This window comes from Coregonus clupeaformis, chromosome 4 (genome assembly GCF_020615455.1).
Source record: "Coregonus clupeaformis isolate EN_2021a chromosome 4, ASM2061545v1, whole genome shotgun sequence".
In the NCBI taxonomy this organism is placed as follows: domain Eukaryota; kingdom Metazoa; phylum Chordata; class Actinopteri; order Salmoniformes; family Salmonidae; genus Coregonus; species Coregonus clupeaformis.
The window spans coordinates 7,339,437-7,357,414 of NC_059195.1; the positions used below are offsets into that span (position 1 = coordinate 7,339,437).

The 17,978-nt window shown below is 44.0% G+C and overlaps 1 protein-coding gene across 3 annotated transcripts in view; it reads left to right on the plus strand.

Moving 5' to 3' along the window:
* The window catches only part of hdac4 (histone deacetylase 4), a 198,068-nt gene that overhangs the window by 66,566 nt on the left and 113,524 nt on the right, over positions 1-17,978 (plus strand). For all 3 annotated transcript variants that reach the window (XM_041862710.1, XM_041862719.1, XM_041862726.1), the window contains exons 2-5: positions 6,188-6,459; positions 7,512-7,662; positions 14,633-14,753; positions 16,911-17,029. In XM_041862710.1, the coding sequence (XP_041718644.1) occupies positions 6,188-6,459; positions 7,512-7,662; positions 14,633-14,753; positions 16,911-17,029 (663 nt within the window). The remainder of the gene's footprint in view (positions 1-6,187; positions 6,460-7,511; positions 7,663-14,632; positions 14,754-16,910; positions 17,030-17,978) is intronic.

A 17,978-nucleotide genomic window follows, 5' to 3' on the forward strand; every position in this document is an offset into this window, starting at 1 on the left:
GGAGCTGAAGGTTCGAGTTGCCAAACATCAGCCTTGAAACCTTAATGACTTGGAGAAGATCTGCAAAGAGGAGTGGAACAAAATCCCTCCTGAGATGTGTGCAAACCTGATGGCCAACCACAAGAAACGTCTGACCTCTGTGATTGCCAACAAGGGTTTTGCCACCAAGTGCACACACTGCAGCAGAGATTTTGGCCCACTCCTCCATGCAGACCTTCTCCAGATCCTTCAGGTTTCGGGGCTGTCGCTGGGCAATACGGACTTTCAGCTCCCTCCAAAGATTTTCTATTGGGTTCAGGTCTGGAGACTGGCTAGGCCACTCCAGGACCTTGAGATGCTTCTTACAGAGCCACTCCTTAGTTGCCCTGGTTGTGTGTTTCGGGTCGTTGTCATGCTGGAAGACCCAGCCACGACCCATCTTCAATGCCCTTACTGAGGGAAGGAGGTTGTTGGCCAAGATCTTGCGATACATGGCCCCATCCATCCTCCCCTCAATACGGTGCAGTCGTCCTGTCCCCTTTGCAGAAAAGCATCCCCAAAGAATTATGTTTCCACCTCCATGATTCATGGGGTGTTCTTGGGGTTGTACTCATCCTTCTTCTTCCTCCAAACACGGCGAGTGGAGTTTAGACCAAAAAGCTCTATTTTTGTCTCATCAGACCACATGACCTTCTCCCATTCCTCCTCTGGATCATCCATATGGTCATTGGCAAACTTCAGATGGGCCTGGACATGCGCTGGCTTGAGCACAGGGACCTTGCGTGCGCTGCAGGAATTTAATCCATGATGGCTTAGTGTGAGACTAATGGTTTTCTTTGAGAATGTGGTCCCAGCTCTCTTCAAGTCATTGACCAGGTCCTGCCGTGTAATTCTGGGCTGATCCCTTACCTTCCTCATGATCATTGATGCCCCACAAGGTGAGATCTTGCATGGAGCCCCAGACCGAGGGTGATTGACCGTCATCTTGAACTTCTTCCATTTTCTAATAATTGCGCCAACAGTTGTTGCCTTCTCACCAAGCTGCTTGCCTATTGTCCTGTAGCCCATCCCAGCCTTGTGCAGGTCTACAATTTTATCCCTGATGTCCTTACACAGCTCTCTGGTCTTGGCCATTGTGGAGAGGTTGGAGTCTGTTTGATTCAGTGTGTGGACAGGTGTCTTTTATACAGGTAACGAGTTCAAACAGATGCAGTTAATACAGGTAATGAGTGGAGAACAGGAGGGCTTCTTAAAGAAAAACTAACAGGTCTGTGAGAGCCAGAATTCTTACTGGTTGGTAGGTGATCAAATACTTATGTCATGCAATAAAATGCAAATTAATTACTTTAAAATCATACAATGTGATTTTCTGGATTTTTGTTTTAGATTCCGTCTCTCACAGTTGAAGTGTACCTATGATAAAAATTACAGACCTCTACATGCTTTGTAAGTAGGAAAACCTGCAAAATCGGCAGTGTATCAAATACTTGTTATCCCCACTATTTGTGAGAGAAAAAAACATATGGGGGATTGGAAATGATGCAGGTAGCTTAGTGGTTAAGAGCGTTGTGCCAGTAACCGAAAGGTCGCTGGTTCTAATCCCCAAAGCCGACTAGGGGAAAAATCTGCCGACGTGCCCTTGAGCAAGGCACTTAATCCTAATTGTTCTTGTAAGTCGCTCTGGATAAGAGCGTCTGCTAAGAAAAAAATTAGAAAAAAAAAAAATATCTGCAATATTAAAGCTGATCTACCCCCTAAAAAAAAGGTGTATTTGTAACATGCTCAGGATACAGAAGGTATAAACCAGGGGTGTCAAATGTCCGGCCCGCGGGCCGGATCAGGCCCGCAAACGGGTTTAATCCGGCCCGCGAGATGATAAAAAAAAATAATAATTAATAATAATTTTGTAAAGTATAAAAATGCGCTACAATTTTTCTATAAAATAAACTGATGTTCCAATTGCGTCCACTGGATGGCGCAATAGCAATTGTGTTAAGCAAGCAAACTGTTTATACCGGGGCAGAGCAAGTAGGTCAAGCACGTGCAGCCAATGAGCTACTTTGTTTTGCCAGCGATATTTATTACGGCTTCTACTTTTAACATTATGTGCTTTGGCACCCTCATTGCCCCAATATGTCTCTGTCAAAAAAAAGAAAAGTGGACGCAGAGTGCAGAGTGTTCCAAGAAAAATGGTCATCCTATTTATGCTGAAAGAATATAACCTTCGTCGCCACTATGTGAGTCTTCATGCCAACAAATATGACAACTTTCAAGGACAGCGGAGATGAGAGAAGGTGAATGAACTGTTGGCGGGTTTGAAGAAACGGCAGTCTGTGTTTACTCACAGCCGAGACATCAGTGACGCTGCAGTGAAAGCTAGCTACCTCATTGCTAATGAAATCGCAGTGGCTTCAAAACCATTTAGTGAGGGGGAATTTGTAAAAACATGCATGATGAAGGCAGCGGAGATTGTGTGCCCTGAAAAGCGGCAGGCTTTTGCAAATATCAGCCTGACAAGAAACACAGTTGCAGACAGGATTTCCGATCTTTCAGTGGATTTGGACAGCCAGTTGAAGCAAAAAGTAAAGTCATTTATTGCGTTTTCGGTTGCAATTGATGAAAGCACGGACATTACAGATGTTGCACAACTGGCCATTTTCATCCGCGGAGTTGATGACACATTCACCGTCACCGAGGAGTTCGTGGAGTTGGTGCCGATGACAGATACAACGACAGCAGCTGATATTTTTACCGCACTCGTCGGGCGCGCTGGACAGGGTCGGAGTGGACTGGTCCCGCGCTGTCAGCCTGGCTACAGATGGTGCGCCCTCAATGATCGGGAAAAAAGCAGGCGTTGTGACAAAGTTCAGAGAGAAAGTGCAATCTGCAAATGGAGGACGTGATTTTTGACTTTTCACTGTATTTTGCACCAGGAGGCTTTGTGTTGCAAGTCATTAAAGATGGATAACGTCATGAAGGTGGTCATCCAAACTGTTAATTTCATCCGATCCAGAAGCCTGAATCACCGTCAGTTTGACAGCCTTCTCAGAGAGAAAGACCACATCTATGGCCTGCCATACCACACTGAGGTAAGATGGTTAAGCCGAGGTGCTGTGCTGAGGCGTTTCTTTGATTTACGAGAAGAAATTGAACAGTTCATGGAAGAAAAGGGCAAACCAGTGTTAGAATTTCATTCCGCAGAATGGATGCAGGACTTTGCATTTATGGTGGATGTTACAGAGCACCTGAATAACTTGAACAAACAGCTGCAAGGGCGCAACAAAGTTGTCACGCAGTATTATGACAGCATACGTTCTTTCAAGTTGAAGCTGTCATTGTGGGAGACGCAACTTGCCGGTGGTGATGCAGCTCACTTCCCCTGTCTGAAAAATGTGTGCGCGACCCAACATGTGGCAGACATGAAGTGGTTCAAAGATAAAATAACGGGACTGTTACGGGAGTTTGAGCAACGCTTTCAGATTTGTGTTGATATGTTTTTATGTTGATGTGCTATTGTTTTTAATTGATTTTATTTTATTTGTATATTTAACCTATTCTTGACTCTGTGGTTCTTGCACTTGTTTGGGGAACAGGATTTCATTATTTTTATCTACATTTCTGCCTGAGAAATGACACCCTGATATAGTTCTGTGATCTGTGAAACAGTTCTGTTAATCACTGAGGCATTGTGTGTTTGTGTGTTCTTTGTCCTCAGAACTTTCAAATAACTTGAGGTGTTTTATGATTAATAGTGATGTTGTGCTATTGGACACTGTCCTCAGGCTCCAGCTTTATGTTTATATGTTTTTATGTTGATGTGCTATTGTTTTTTATTGATTTTATTTTATTTGTATATTTAACCTATTCTTGACTCTGTGGTTCTTGCACTTGTTTGGGGAACAGGATTTCATTATTTTTTATCTACATTTCTGCCTGAGAAATGACACCCTGATATAGTTCTGTGATCTGTGAAACAGTTATGTTAATCACTGAGGCATTGTGTGTTTGTGTGTTCTTTTTCTTTAGAATTTTCAAATAAACTTGACGTGTTTTATGATTAATAGTGATGTTGTGCTTGTACTATTTTGGACACACTGTCCTCAGGCTCCAGCTTTATGTTGTATGTTGATCGTATTAAAACAAAGAAAACAATCTAAAGTTGTTGTTTTAAAGTTATATATACCATGATTTTTCCGGTCCGGCCCACTTGGGAATAGATTTTCCTCCATGTGGCCCCTGAGCTAAAATGAGTTTGACACCCCTGGTATAAACGGTACAGTGAAATGGTTACTTGCATAGTGTAGTCTTTTGTTTAGATATGTATCTAGCTAGCTAAACAATGAACCATAATCCCAACTCATAACATTACTACCCTGCATGAATCTGCTGGTAGCTAAAACTAACCAACTAGGTTCAATGTTAGCTAACTAGCTAACATTAGGCTATAACTAGCAATGCAAATGGCTCTGAGATATGAATATTACTACACGTAACGTTAGCTAGCGAGCCAGCCAGCTAACGTTAACTAGCTAGCTAACAGTGCGCTTTAACTTGCAATGAAAACAACTTTCTGACAAAATTAGAAACGTATAATATCTGAAAATGTAGCTAGCTAGACTCTCTTACCCGAATACATGGATGATCGCTTCTCCCTCTCTGTCACGGAAGCCATGGTTACCCTTAGTTTGAAGATGTAATCTTGAGACAGGTGTTTTATACAACAGCGTTCTGTGTGTTCTCTTTTCGACTCCGTCCGCATATTTGCAATCAAACACCAGAATTTACTCTCCTTAGCTATCATTCTCTGCTTCCACCGGATATTCCACTGATTTCAAAAATCGGTCTTCCAGAAAGTGGAGAGCATCTTTCAAAAAAGGAACGGATTACCTACATATACTGAGCAGCTCATGTTATTGACAGAAGCATGCTACATGGCAGACCAATCCGAACTCATCTCTCGGCATGTCCAGCCCATCCATTATCTCAGCCAATCATGGCAGCGGGAAGGTTCCTGTCTTTTTCTGTGGCTAAACCAACTAGGCTTGTAATATAACAATTTTGTATTTAGAGATGGCATACAAGTTTGTTATTAAGGCACATGAAAGTTCACATGTTCCAGAAGGCATTTCTGCCAAAAAACTCATTTTGATAAAAAATAAATGTTTACATTCAAATGCCTCTCCTGTGAAGTAGTGACGCGCGACATACGCCTAGTTTCCTGAAACGAGTCACATATGTCCTCTTTTGGATTGTCTTTTCAGTGTCCATGTAGCTCATTAGAATCGGCTACTTCTATCGTTACTTCCTAAAGAAGAACAGTTACTTGCGGACAGTATAGTTTAGATTATATATAGGGGGAGGGGGAAAGAATATTGGAAGTCTATTCTTTTCTCTGCATTGATAAACTCTGTGACCTTTTGAGGGGGACCTCTTTTGTTTGGCCCTAATCCCCATCCATAGTCTCTCTTCTGGCCAGGATCATTGTAGTGCTGTTCTTTTCCCTTGAACTCGTGGCATTCTGCTCTTTGAGATTAGTGCCCTGCTGTGAGCTGACACAGTGGAAATGAATGGGGATCCTTTTTTGGGATACACATGCACACACAGACTCGCATGCATGCATGCACACACACACAAACACACACATAGACACGCAAATACACGCACACACACATACACACACACACACCCCTCCTCTCGCTCATCGTGAGCATACTTCACCCATTCATCTATTCCCAGTCCACACGTATTGTGGCAATGCTTGCACGTACACACATAGTAGTTGTTCTCAGTGCTTTTGTCCATTTGTTTGCAGCCTTTTGTCACTCCCAACATCACAAAACTCCTATCGTGGTACATTGCCACCACACTCTGCGTCTACGTTGACCCTAGTGTGTCAAAACTGCCATCGTTAAACTAGCATCCGTGCCATGTAGTCCTAGAATGAAGACTAATTTAGCCTTTCGCCAAAGCTGAGAGCTATTCAATGATGTCGGGTGGCTATTCTATTCTATGGGTCATTCAATGTCATTGAATCGGCTCCTATAGGACCTGCAACTACTTGTGTGCATTAGTGTGTTTGAGTCAGTGTGTGTGAGAAAGAGCCTTGGGAAAGACTATCCTTTATCTTTTGATTGAACCCTACGTCACAACGGAACAACAACCATTGAAAAATTAGTCAGTTACCCCTTCTCTCTCTGCCTCTCCCCAGTCGACGTGAGCGCGGCACTGCCCATGCAGGTGCCCCCGGCCGCCATCCCCATGGACCTGCGGCTGGACCAGCCCTTTGGCCTGGCACCGCGACCAGGCGACCAGGGCCACCAAGGACAGGTCCCAGGTCAGCGGGAGCAGCAGCTGCAGCAGGAGCTGCTGGCCCTCAAACACAAACAGCAGATCCAGAGACAGCTGCTCATCGCCGAGTTCCAGCGGCAACACGAGCAGCTCTCACGCCAGCATGAGGTCCAGCTACAGGAGCATGTTAAGGTGTGTGTGTTTTTGTCTCCTCTCCCACCCCCTGCTCTTCTCCATCTCTCCATCCCTCCATCGCCTTTGCTCGAGGGCATTCTGGCTCAGCAGAATGCCAATGTGCTGTTTTAATGACAGAGAGAATGGGTGTAGGAGAGGACATGCCTGTACACGTGTGTGTGTGTGTGTGTGTGTGTTGGATGTAACTGGATCCACCGGTTGAGTTGGGTTGCTTTTCTGATCTCCATGGGAACCCAGTCCTTGAGAAACTGTGTATGCATGTGTACTGGCTCATACGTGTGTGTGACAACGAGAGAAACAGTTCGCTCTGTAAACAGGCCTCCCGTGTTGCCACGGCCGCAGCTTCAGCCAATGGGAGAGAGGCAGCCCAGGCTAAAAATAGCTCTGTCTGAAAGCTCCAGTTGACACATCACTAGCTCCGCATTATGCCTTGACAGCTTGCTGACTGTATTCTATTCTGCTCCGTTCCAGTCAACACCCACCTGTACTGGTTGAAATTATGCAACAACTGTCCATAGTGAGGCTTTTATCATTCAGTCATTTAGGCATTTTGTGCTGACTTCCTCTTGAGAAGAAATTCAAGTAAAGTTTCCAAGCTATGAAATCTGTAGGGGATACTTGCTGTTGAAATCTAGTGATATTGACGTCAGCCATTGGTTTTAGATTGTCTGATACATGCATATTTGCCATTGAAAGGAAGTGTGTTAGAGTGTGTGTTGAAGCGTGTGTTTTTTGTTTATCTAGATAAGATGATATCAGACAATCTGTGACCATGTCTCCCTCCCTCTCTCCTTTCCATTCCTCTCCCTCTCCCCATCTCCCTCCATCCCTTTCAGTCTCCCTCTCCCTCCTCCTCCCATGTCCCTCCATCCCTCTCCCTCTACTCCATCAGCAGGCAGTAGTACCAATGTTGTAGTAAAGTTGTAGTAATGTTGTGGTAACGTTGCGTTGCAGCAGCAGAAGCACCTCCTGGCTCTAAAGCATCAGCAGGCAGTTGTACCAACGTTGTAGTAACGTTGTATTAAAGTTGTAGTAACGTTGTGTTGCAGCACCAGCAGGACCTCCTGGCCCTGAAGCATCAGCAGGAGCTGCTGGAGCACCAGAAGAAGATGGAGAGACACCGCCAAGAGCAGGAGATGGAGAAGCAGCAGAGGGAGAAGAAACTCCTGCTGCTCAAGAACAAGGAGCGTGGCCAGGAGAGTGAGTTGCTCAGAATTACATTATTATATAGTGGGGCTAACGTTACATTGTCATATACCGGGGCCAATGCTACATTACTATGTTGTGGATAACTCTACATTATCATATAGTGAGGCCAATTCTGCATTATCACTTTGTGGCTAACACTACGGATGTGACAAATGGAAAACATTTCTTAACGATTAAACTATAAGAACATTTTATAAAATTCCACGTGCACAATGCATAATATGTTCCTATTGCGTATAGTGATCCTATTGCGCATGGCCGCTAGGGAGATATGAAGTTCTATCTACCATAGTCATGGGCTGAATCTCAAACCGAACACTTGGCCCCTAAGCCTTTTATCAAGTGATCACTTGCTATTGTGTTCGATAGTGATCATTCAAGTCTGCAAGTGTTTTGGCCAAAATAAGCATTGAGACGATGCGCAATCCATGTCCCAACTGATATTACAAAATTCAAAATCCATTCACGAGCATTGTCTCCCGCGACCTGTCTTGTGCATGAAACACAGGCACTGGGGCAGACACAGACGCATACTCTGATAGACAGTGAGAAAGTTGTAAAACAAAACGACATCTCTCTACTCCTGCACAAAATATGTGCAAGTACACTACCAGTCAAAAGTTTGGACACACCTACTCATTCAAGAGTTTTTCTTAATTTTCTACTATTTTTTACATTGTAGAATAATAGTGAAGACACCAAAACTATGAAATAACACATATGGAATCATGTAGTAACCAAAAAGTGTTAAACAAATCAAAATATATTTTATATTTGAGATTCTTCAAATAGCCATCATTTGCCTTGATGACAGCTTTGCGCACTCTTGGCATTCTCTCAACAAGCTTCATGAGGTAGTCACCTGGAATGCATTTCAATTAACAGGTGTGCCTTCTTAAAAGTTGATTTGTGGAATTTCTTTCCTTCTTAATGCGTTTGGGCCAATCAGTTGTGTTGTGACAAGGTAGGGGGGATTTACAGAAGATAGCCCTTTTTGGTAAAAGACCAAGTTCATATTATGGCAAGAACAGCTCAAATAAGCAAAGAGAAACGACAGTCCATCATTACTTTAAGACATGAAGGTCAGTCAATACGGAACATTTCAAGAACTTTGAAAGTTTCTTCAAGTGCAGTCGCAAAAACCATCAAGCACTATGATTAAACTGGCTCTCATGAGTACTGCCAAAGGAATGGAACACCCAGAGTTACCTCTGCTGCAGAGGATAAGTTCATTCGAGTTACCAGCCTCAGAAATTGCAGGCCAAATAAATGCTTCACAGAGTTCAAGTCACAGACACATCTCAACATCAACTGTTCAGATGGGACTGTGTGAATCAGGCCTTCATGGTCGAATTGCTGCAAAGAAACCACTACTAAAGGACACCAAAAAGAAGAAGAGACCTGCTTGGGCCAAGAAACACGAGCAATGGACATTAGACCGGTGGAAATTTGTCCTTTGGTCTGGAGTCCAAATTAGAGATTTTTTGTTCCAACCGCCATGTCTTTGTGAGACGTGGTGTGGGTGAACGGATGATCTCCGCATGTGTATTTCCCACCGTAAAGCATGGAGGAGGAGGTGTGATGGTGTGGGGGTGCTTTGCTGGTGACACTGTCTGTGATTTATTTAGAATTCAAGGCACACTTAACCAGCATGGCTACCACAGCATTCTGCAGTGATATGCCATCCCATCTGGTTTGGGATTAGTGGGACTATAATTTGTTTTTCAACAGGACAATGACCCAACACACCTCCAGGCTGTGTAAGGGCTATTTGACCAAGGAGAGTGATGGAGTGCTGCATCAGATGACCTGGCCTCCACAATCCCCCGACCTCAACCCAATTGAGATGGTTTGGGATGAGTAGGACGGCAAAGTGAAGGAAAAGCAGCCAACAAGTGCTCAGCAGATGTGGGAACTCCTTCAAGACTGTTGGAAAAGCATTCCAGGTGAAGCTGGTTGAGAGAATGCCAAGACTTTGCAAAGCTGTCATTGAGGCAAAGGGTGGCTACTTTGAAGAATCTCAATTATAAAATATATTTTGATTTGTTTAACGCTTTTTTGGTTACTACATGATTACATATGTGTCATTTCATAGTTTTGATGTCTTCACTATTATTCTACAATGTAGAAAATGATTTCATAATCTGATTTAGCTTGTAGTAGCCTGCCTGCTGCTAGCTAGCTTCACTGACAAACACAGGTGTCACGTTCGTTGAATGACGGGACAGACCAAGGCGCAGCGTGATATGCGTACATGTTTATTTTCTATTAAACACAACGACAAAACAACCAACGAAACGAAACGTGAAGTCCAAGGTAGACGACACAACATACCTTAACCGGAACAAGATCCCACAACCCACTAGTGCCAATAGGCTGCCTAAGTATTGTCCCCAATCAGAGACAACGAACGACAGCTGCCTCTGATTGGGAACCACACCGGCCAACATAGAACCATGCATACTAGATCGACAAACAATGACAAACACAACAAGGAATATACACACCCTGACTCAACATATAAGCGTCCCCTGAGTCAGGGCGTGACAACAGGGATTGAATTCTAGCTAGCTAGCTAAGGATGTTGGGCAATGCACTGATAAACAGCGTGTAGCTTGTCACTTATTTACGATAGTTTGACAGCTTGCTGATGAAGTTGGAGACATGTTCCCAGCAGTCAGGCCGTACTTCAGCATGTTTCCAAAGCACCAATCGCTATGTTGTAACGTTGGGTCATCTAAAAGCACAGTGCAGCAGCAGACTCGATAGTCTGTTCGCTGCTGTCACTTGCATTTCTTTGCCATTTTTCCAACTTAATGACTGGGGTGTGCAGCGCTTTCTCTATTATTGCATATATCTGACACTGAATGTTATCAGATCTTCAACCAACACCTAATATTAGATAAAGGGAACCTGAGTTAACAAATAACACAAAATGTTGATATTTATTTAATTTATTTAATTAAAGAAGTTATGCAACACCCAATGTCCCTGTGTGAAAAAGTAATTGCACCCTTACATTCAATAACTGACTGTGCCACATTCAGCTACAGTGACTTCTACCAAACACTTCCTGTAGTTGCTGATCAGTCTGTCACATCACTAGGGAGGAATTTTGGCCCAATCCATTCAGAACTGCTTTAACTCAGGTACATTTGTGGGTTCCTGCCACAACGTCTTAAATGGTTTAGGGCTGGACTTTGACTTGCTTTTGAGCCATTCTGATGTAGACTTGATTGTGTGTTTTGTATCATTGTCTTGCCGCATGACCCAGCTGCGCTTCAACTTCAGCTCACGGAAGGATGGCCTGACATTCTCCTTTAGAATTATCTGATACAGATAATTAATGGTTCCTTCAAGTTGTCCAGGTCCTGAGGCAGCAAAGCATCCCCAAACCATCACACTACCACCACCATGCTTGACCATTGGTATGAGGTTCTTACTGTGGAATGCAGTGTTTGGTTTTCGCCAGACATAACAGGACCTGCCATAATTGAAGGAACCATGAATACTTCTCTGTATCAGAGAATTCTACAGGAGAATGTCAGGCCATCTGGCCTTGAGCTGATGCTGAAGCGCAGCTGGGTAATTCGGCATAACACACAAGCAAGTCTATATCCTCTGTGGTCCTCTGTAGCTCAACTGGTAGAGCATGGCGCTTGTATCGCCAGGGTAGTGGGTTCGATCCCCGGGACCACCCATACGTAAAAATGTATGTACACATGCCTGTAAGTCGCTTTGGATATGCTAAACGGCATATTATATATTATATATCAGAATGACTGAAAAGCAACACATTTAGAGTTCTGGAATGGCCTAGTCAAAGTCCAGACCTAAACCCGATTGAGAGGTTGTGGAAACCCACAAATGTCGCGCAGTTCTGCATGGAAGAGTTGGGCCAAAATTCTTCCACAGTGATGTGGGAGACTGATCAACAACTACAGGAAGTGTTTGGTTGCAGTTATTGCAGCTAAAGGTGGCACAACAAGTGTGAGTGTAAGGGTGCAATTACTTTTTCACACAGGGGCATTGGGTAAACTTTGTTTATTAAATAAATGGAAAAGGTATCAGTATGTTGTTATTTGTTCACTCAGGTTCCCTTGATCTAATATTAGGTTTTGGTTGAAGATCTGATGATAACATTCAGTGTCCAAAATATGCACAAATAGAGAAAATCAGAAAGGGGGCAAATACTTTTTCCCGGCACTGTATATCCGTGGCAAATAATTTGAAAGATGCATATCTCCTACTAACGTTACATCATTGTTGCATTAGGTATTTGTTAATCTTTTTCCCCCTTTATGATGTTAGTAGTATGTTTGTGATAACTGCACTGTGATTTCAATTTTGTGGAATAAAAACAACAGGTTTTCAGTTACGGATTTTTTCTTACAGTTAACATCCCAATTTGTTTAAACGTTCACACCCATAGCTAACATTACATTATCACATTGTGGCTAAATCATATGCTGTGGTTATCTTGACATTATTTTATACCGTGGCCAATGCTACATTATCACATTGTGGCTTAAGAGCATTATCATGTTGTGGCTAACACTACAGTATCATGGCCGATGCTACGTCATCATAGTAATAGAGGGACAGTGTTAGCATTAGCATCAGTGATGGTGCAGTATGAGTGATGAGAGCAGGAGTTGGGTAAATAGCAGTAGACCCTCCTAAAGCTGCCCAGCTAACGTTTACCCAAACGTACATTTTACCCAACCTCTTGTCAAACCCTTCCCCAACACTCCTGTCCTGGCTTTCTCCCAGGACAGCACACCCTCCAAAGATGTCATTAAATCTCCCCAAAATGTCTCCTAACACGAGCTCGGACATTGTGCCAGCGTTGGAACCGCCCTCACCTCCCCCATAACAGTTTCAGACATAAATGTCAAAACAGCACTTTTCAAGCACAAGCAGTCAGGGCAGCCTGAACCGACACCTCACTGCTTCACTATTAGAACCAAAGCAGCCATTTTGGGGCAAACTCAGCCATATTGGCACCAAGTGTTTATTGACAACAACATTGCAATTTGTATGTGGTTTGGTGCCAAGATGGTGTCCGTGAAATGCTACATCTCAAACTGTGTTTTCCCGTAATCTGTATATGTACGGCACTAAGCTAGGCTAGCATCTAGAGTAACGCTGGATGGTAAACAGCGGGTGCTTTGTTAAGTGCTGCAGTAAATTGCCTCCAAGGCAGTCTCATAAAAGCCTATTTGCCTCAGTGTCAAGGCGTACAAATTGGGATGTCAGCACTTAGGTCTCGCAATGTGATTTAAAAGGCGTCTATATTAGCAGTCATCATATTCTCCTATGTGCCACCCCCCCTGCACTGCTTCACCGCTTGACATGTTAGTCACTTGTTGCCAGCTCCGTCTTTTTCTCTCACTAATTGTGTTTCTCTTTGACACACACTTTTACAGATGTATGCACACACTTCCCTTGCTCTCTCTTTTTACTCTCGCTCTTTTTCTCTCACTCTCTTACCTTTCTTTCCATTTCTCTCTCCCCATCTCTCTCTCCCTGTGTGGAGGCTCCCCTCAGGGATGTGTTGACTGTGTGATGGTGAGGTGGTAATTGAAGAGAGAGCTGTGAAAGAACGCACCTTGTGATGCCTTGTTTGAAGAAAGAAAACCACACAAACACACAAAACATTTTTTCCAATTTAACTGCCACAGTCTCGGTGGAATTCCCACCAAAGCGTGCGTTTTCCCTTCTAGGGAAACTCTGTGTAACTTCATGTCCCACAAACTTCAATTCTGTTCAGTCACTCCTTCAAGCTGCAAAGATCAGCTGGGAAGATCACATCCATTCTAGTATCTCACTCAGAATGATCCTGTTGTCGTCTCAATTCTGTTCCCCCATTAGATTCAGTTCCCTATTCATTGTAAATACTTCAACTAAATATCATGGGGTCATGTCAAGATGATTCATGCTCTACAACATTCGGAGAGTACGACCCTGCCTTACACAGGAAGCGGCACAGGTCCTAATCCAGGCACTTGTCATCTCCCGTCTGGATTACTGCAACTCGCTGTTGGCTGGGCTCACTGCCTGTGCAATTAAACCCCTACAACTCATCCAGAATGCCGCAGTCCGTCTGGTGTTCAACCTTCCCAAGTTCTCTCACGTCACCCCGCTCCTCCGCACACTCCACTGGCTTCCAGTTGAAACTCGCATCTGCTACAAGACCATGGTGCTTGCCTACGGAGCTGTGAGGGGAACGGCACCTCCGTACCTTCAGGCTCTGATCATTCCCTACACCCAAACGAGGGCATTGCGTTCATCCACCTCTGGCCTGCTGGCCCCCCTACCTCTGCGGAAGCACAGTTCCCGCTCAGCACAGTCAACACTGTTCGCTGCTCTGGCACCCCAATGGTGGAACAAGCTCCCTCTCGACGCCAGGACAGCGGAGTCACTCACCACCTTCCGGAGACTCTTGAAACCCCACCTCTTTAAGGAATACCTGGGATAGGATAAAGTAATCCTTCTACCCCCCCGTACCCCACCCCCCCAAAAAAAATACATATTGTAAAATGGTTATCCCACTGGCTATAAGGTGAATGCACCAATTTGTAAGTCGCTCTGGATAAGAGCGTCTGCTAAATGACGTAAATGTAAATGTAAAAATATTGGTGGTTGCATATGATGCCATGCATAATGTGGTATCATAGAGATGTTGTGAAGATCTATCTTCAAGTTTAATCCAAAGCAAGGAGGAACTAGCCTCGTACTACCACACTGATCTCGCGAGTTTAGATAAATGATTTAGTTTAGCGAATCATTTATGTGAGCTTGCAAGATCAGGCTGGTTCTACAAGGCTAAGGAGGAACCATATCTGTAGAGGGAAACAGAATGACGTGTTCCTCCAGGCTGTTATGAAGGTGGTATTTGTAGTCCATGTCCTGTAATTTTGTAGTCCCTAACCCTTGGCTTCTCGATCATCTCTCCCAGGTGCGGTGGCCAGCACGGAGGTCAAGATGCGGCTGCAGGAGTTTGTCCTGAACAAAAAGAAAGCCCTGGCTCAGCGCAGCCTCAACCACTGCATGAACACTGACCCACGCTACTGGTACGGGTGAGTATCATACCCACACCCCACATCCTTACCCAACCATAGGTTAAGCCTTACTTGATTATGGTGGCACCATGCTGATGCCGAATGATGGCATGCCGTAGATCTTTGTTCTTCATGGACGCTGCAGAGCCTTACAATCCAAAACTCACCCCTATCCTCTGTCTACCCCCCTATGTGTTTCTGTAGATCTTAACGGATATGTACAGTGGCGATTTTAGCATGTAAATCTTGGTGGGGCAAACTCCCCCAAAAAATGTTTTATGCATGCCAGCAAAGCCACAACACAACACTAAACAATACATTAATTGCACTATAACGATGACAAAAGGTGCCCAAAAACTTAGGGCCTACATAAAGCTGTCCCAACAGCAGTCCCAACACCTTACCACTGCTACACCTGGCTATCAGCGGAGCCTTGTATGGCAGCGAAACAGTTCATTCAGCCTCATTTACTGCTTTTAAAAAAAACATAGCTGATATGGCTGACTTGCTTAAACAAATGTGGTTTCTACTGACAATTGAGATGTACAAACTATGGCATAAGGGGACGACGAGCGGATAAGAGGCAATCCGTAATTTCGATTAAGACATTAATGAGCGAGCTAGGACGGATGTAGTTTATGGTAGACTTCTGTTTTTCTGTAGGTTGATGCGTGTGTTTATGTGAAAAATTGTTCTCTGTTAGCTACGGCCCAAGTTTTGACACCAGTAGTCATGGTTAAGTCCTTGACAGCACAGCGTGGAGAGAAGTTTATTTCCCCATTGGTGTCTTCCTTGTCAAAGTTATGTGTAAGGGAGGCTGTAGCTAGTCCAATCAACGGACAGCACCATCCAGTGCCGACATCTGCTCTTCCCATTAACAACTATGAAGCCCCGCCCATTTTATTGATGAATGACACGTTCTCTATTAATTTAGCTAAGATATGAATTATCTTAGTTTCACTTGACGGTTTTACAGGAATGTTACTTTATTTTGTTTGCTCTTTACTTGTTCGTTACCCACCTCCCAAAAAAACAGCAGTCACATAAATCGATAGTAGCCACATAAAATGTGTCTCTAAGACGACATCAAACACAATATATTTTATTAATCAAAACAAGTATATATTCTGACAGCTACAACGGCAGACATTTTTATAATTGCCACATGAGCCAAAGACATGTCAGCCATGCAACCTAGACAGGCTCGCTGTTTATGTAATATGGAGGGGAAAGCCAGCCAGATTCAATTCAGTGGGATGGGAAGACGCCAGCTGACCTCAATTGGCCCCAGCCAGAGGAAACATCAATGCTGTTTTCTCTTAGCTATTAACTGAGAAACATGAAGCCCTCTCCGTGTTTTACTGTAACTCAGTGGAACATAGGGGCAGTTAAGGAAGACGGACACAGAGACAGACAGGTACACACACTTTTTTAATGGTAGCTTAGGATAGATGGATACGCAGTAACAGAGATAGACAGACAGACAGACAGACAGATACCTGATGCCTGTTTCTCCCTCACACTACTGAAGCCACATCAACTGACACGGACCATTGTTACCCAGTCAGACAGACTGGCACAGACAGACGGGCAACATCAGCATATCGTTCACACACCAGCAGGTCCATGCAGTAGTAGTAGCTTTTATGGCTCCATCAGATCCGTTTACGCTCATTGCCCTGTCAGAGTAGGTTTGTTTACAAACACAGGGTGCCGCACAACTTCATGCTCGGCACATGCATTGTGGGTAATCTGAGATGGCATGCAAAGTGCCGGGCCATAAATAAAAAGGTCTGCCTGAGAGCAGGTAATGTGTGGTGGGGAGTGAACTGAGACTCCTGTGTTTGTGGTAACGCTCATCCGTGCATGTGTATTTGTGTGTGACTTTTCAAATATGGGTCCATTGTGCCTCGATGCTTCTCGAAGAGCAGATGTTACGAATTTACTATGACAATAAATAATTGAACAGCTGAATTTAGATTTTTCAACATCTTATTGCATGTTGATGATTAGCCATCATACGGTGTACAATTGTTAAATGTATTTATCTACGTCGGGGAATTCTCTTACTTCCAATTACCAGACGTCCTCTGCCTCAGAAGTCAGGTCGATCTTTGCTCCTTTTGAAGGACCCAAATGAAATACTGTAAATGTGTATTTGTCTCCCCTCTGTAGGAAGACCCAGCACAGCTCCCTGGACCAGAGCTCCCCTCCCCAGACAGGGATGTCCCCTTACAACCACGCCATCCTGGGCATGTACGACCCCAAAGACGACTTTCCTCTCCGCAAGACAGGTAGGACTCCGCCACCTGACCCCTAACCCCTGTCCCCTGACCGCTTTTCACTTTGGAGTGAACTATCACTGTGTTTTTTGCTTTCCCTGGCTGTGTTTTAATATTTTAAAAAGCTCTTCTCTTTCTAACTTCCTCTTTCCACACTTTAACTAATCTAAAAGTTTGTTAGATAAAGTGAATGTGGATAGGTAATAGCAATATGGTGACAACTCCAATGGACCTACTCCAACATATTGCGTTCACTCGTCCAGGCTTTTTCAGATCAGCAAGAGGAAATGGGTCCAAAATATTGGGACAAAAAATGTACAGTCGTGGTCAAAAGTTTTGAGAATGACACAAATACTAATTTTCACAAAGTCTGCTGCCTCAGTTTTGATGATGGCAATTTGCATATACTCCAGAATGTCATGAAGAGTGATCAGATGAATTGCAATTAATTGCAAGTCCCTCTTTGCCATGAAAATTAACTTAATCCCCAAAAAACTTTTCCACTGCATTTCAGCCCTGCCACAAAAGGACCAGCTGCCATCATGTCAGTAATTATCTCGTTAACACAGGTGAGAGTGTTGACGAGGACAAGGCTGGAGATCACTCTGTCATGCTGATTGAGTTAGAATAACAGACTGGAAGCTTTAAAAGGAGGGTGGTGCTTGAAATCATTGTTCTTCCTCTGTTAACCATGGTTACCTGCAAGAAAACACGTACCGTCATCATTGCTTTGCACAAAAAGGGCTTCACAGGCAAGGATATTGCTGCTAGTAAGATTGCACCTAAATCAACCATTTATCGGATCATCAAGAACTTCAAGGAGAGAGGTTAAATTGTTGTGAAGAAGGCTTCAAGGCGCCCAAGAAAGTCCAGTAAGCGCCAGGACCGTCTCCTAAAGTTGATTCAGCTGCGGGATCGGGGCACACCAGTGCAGAGCTTGCTCAGGAATGGCAGTGTCAAG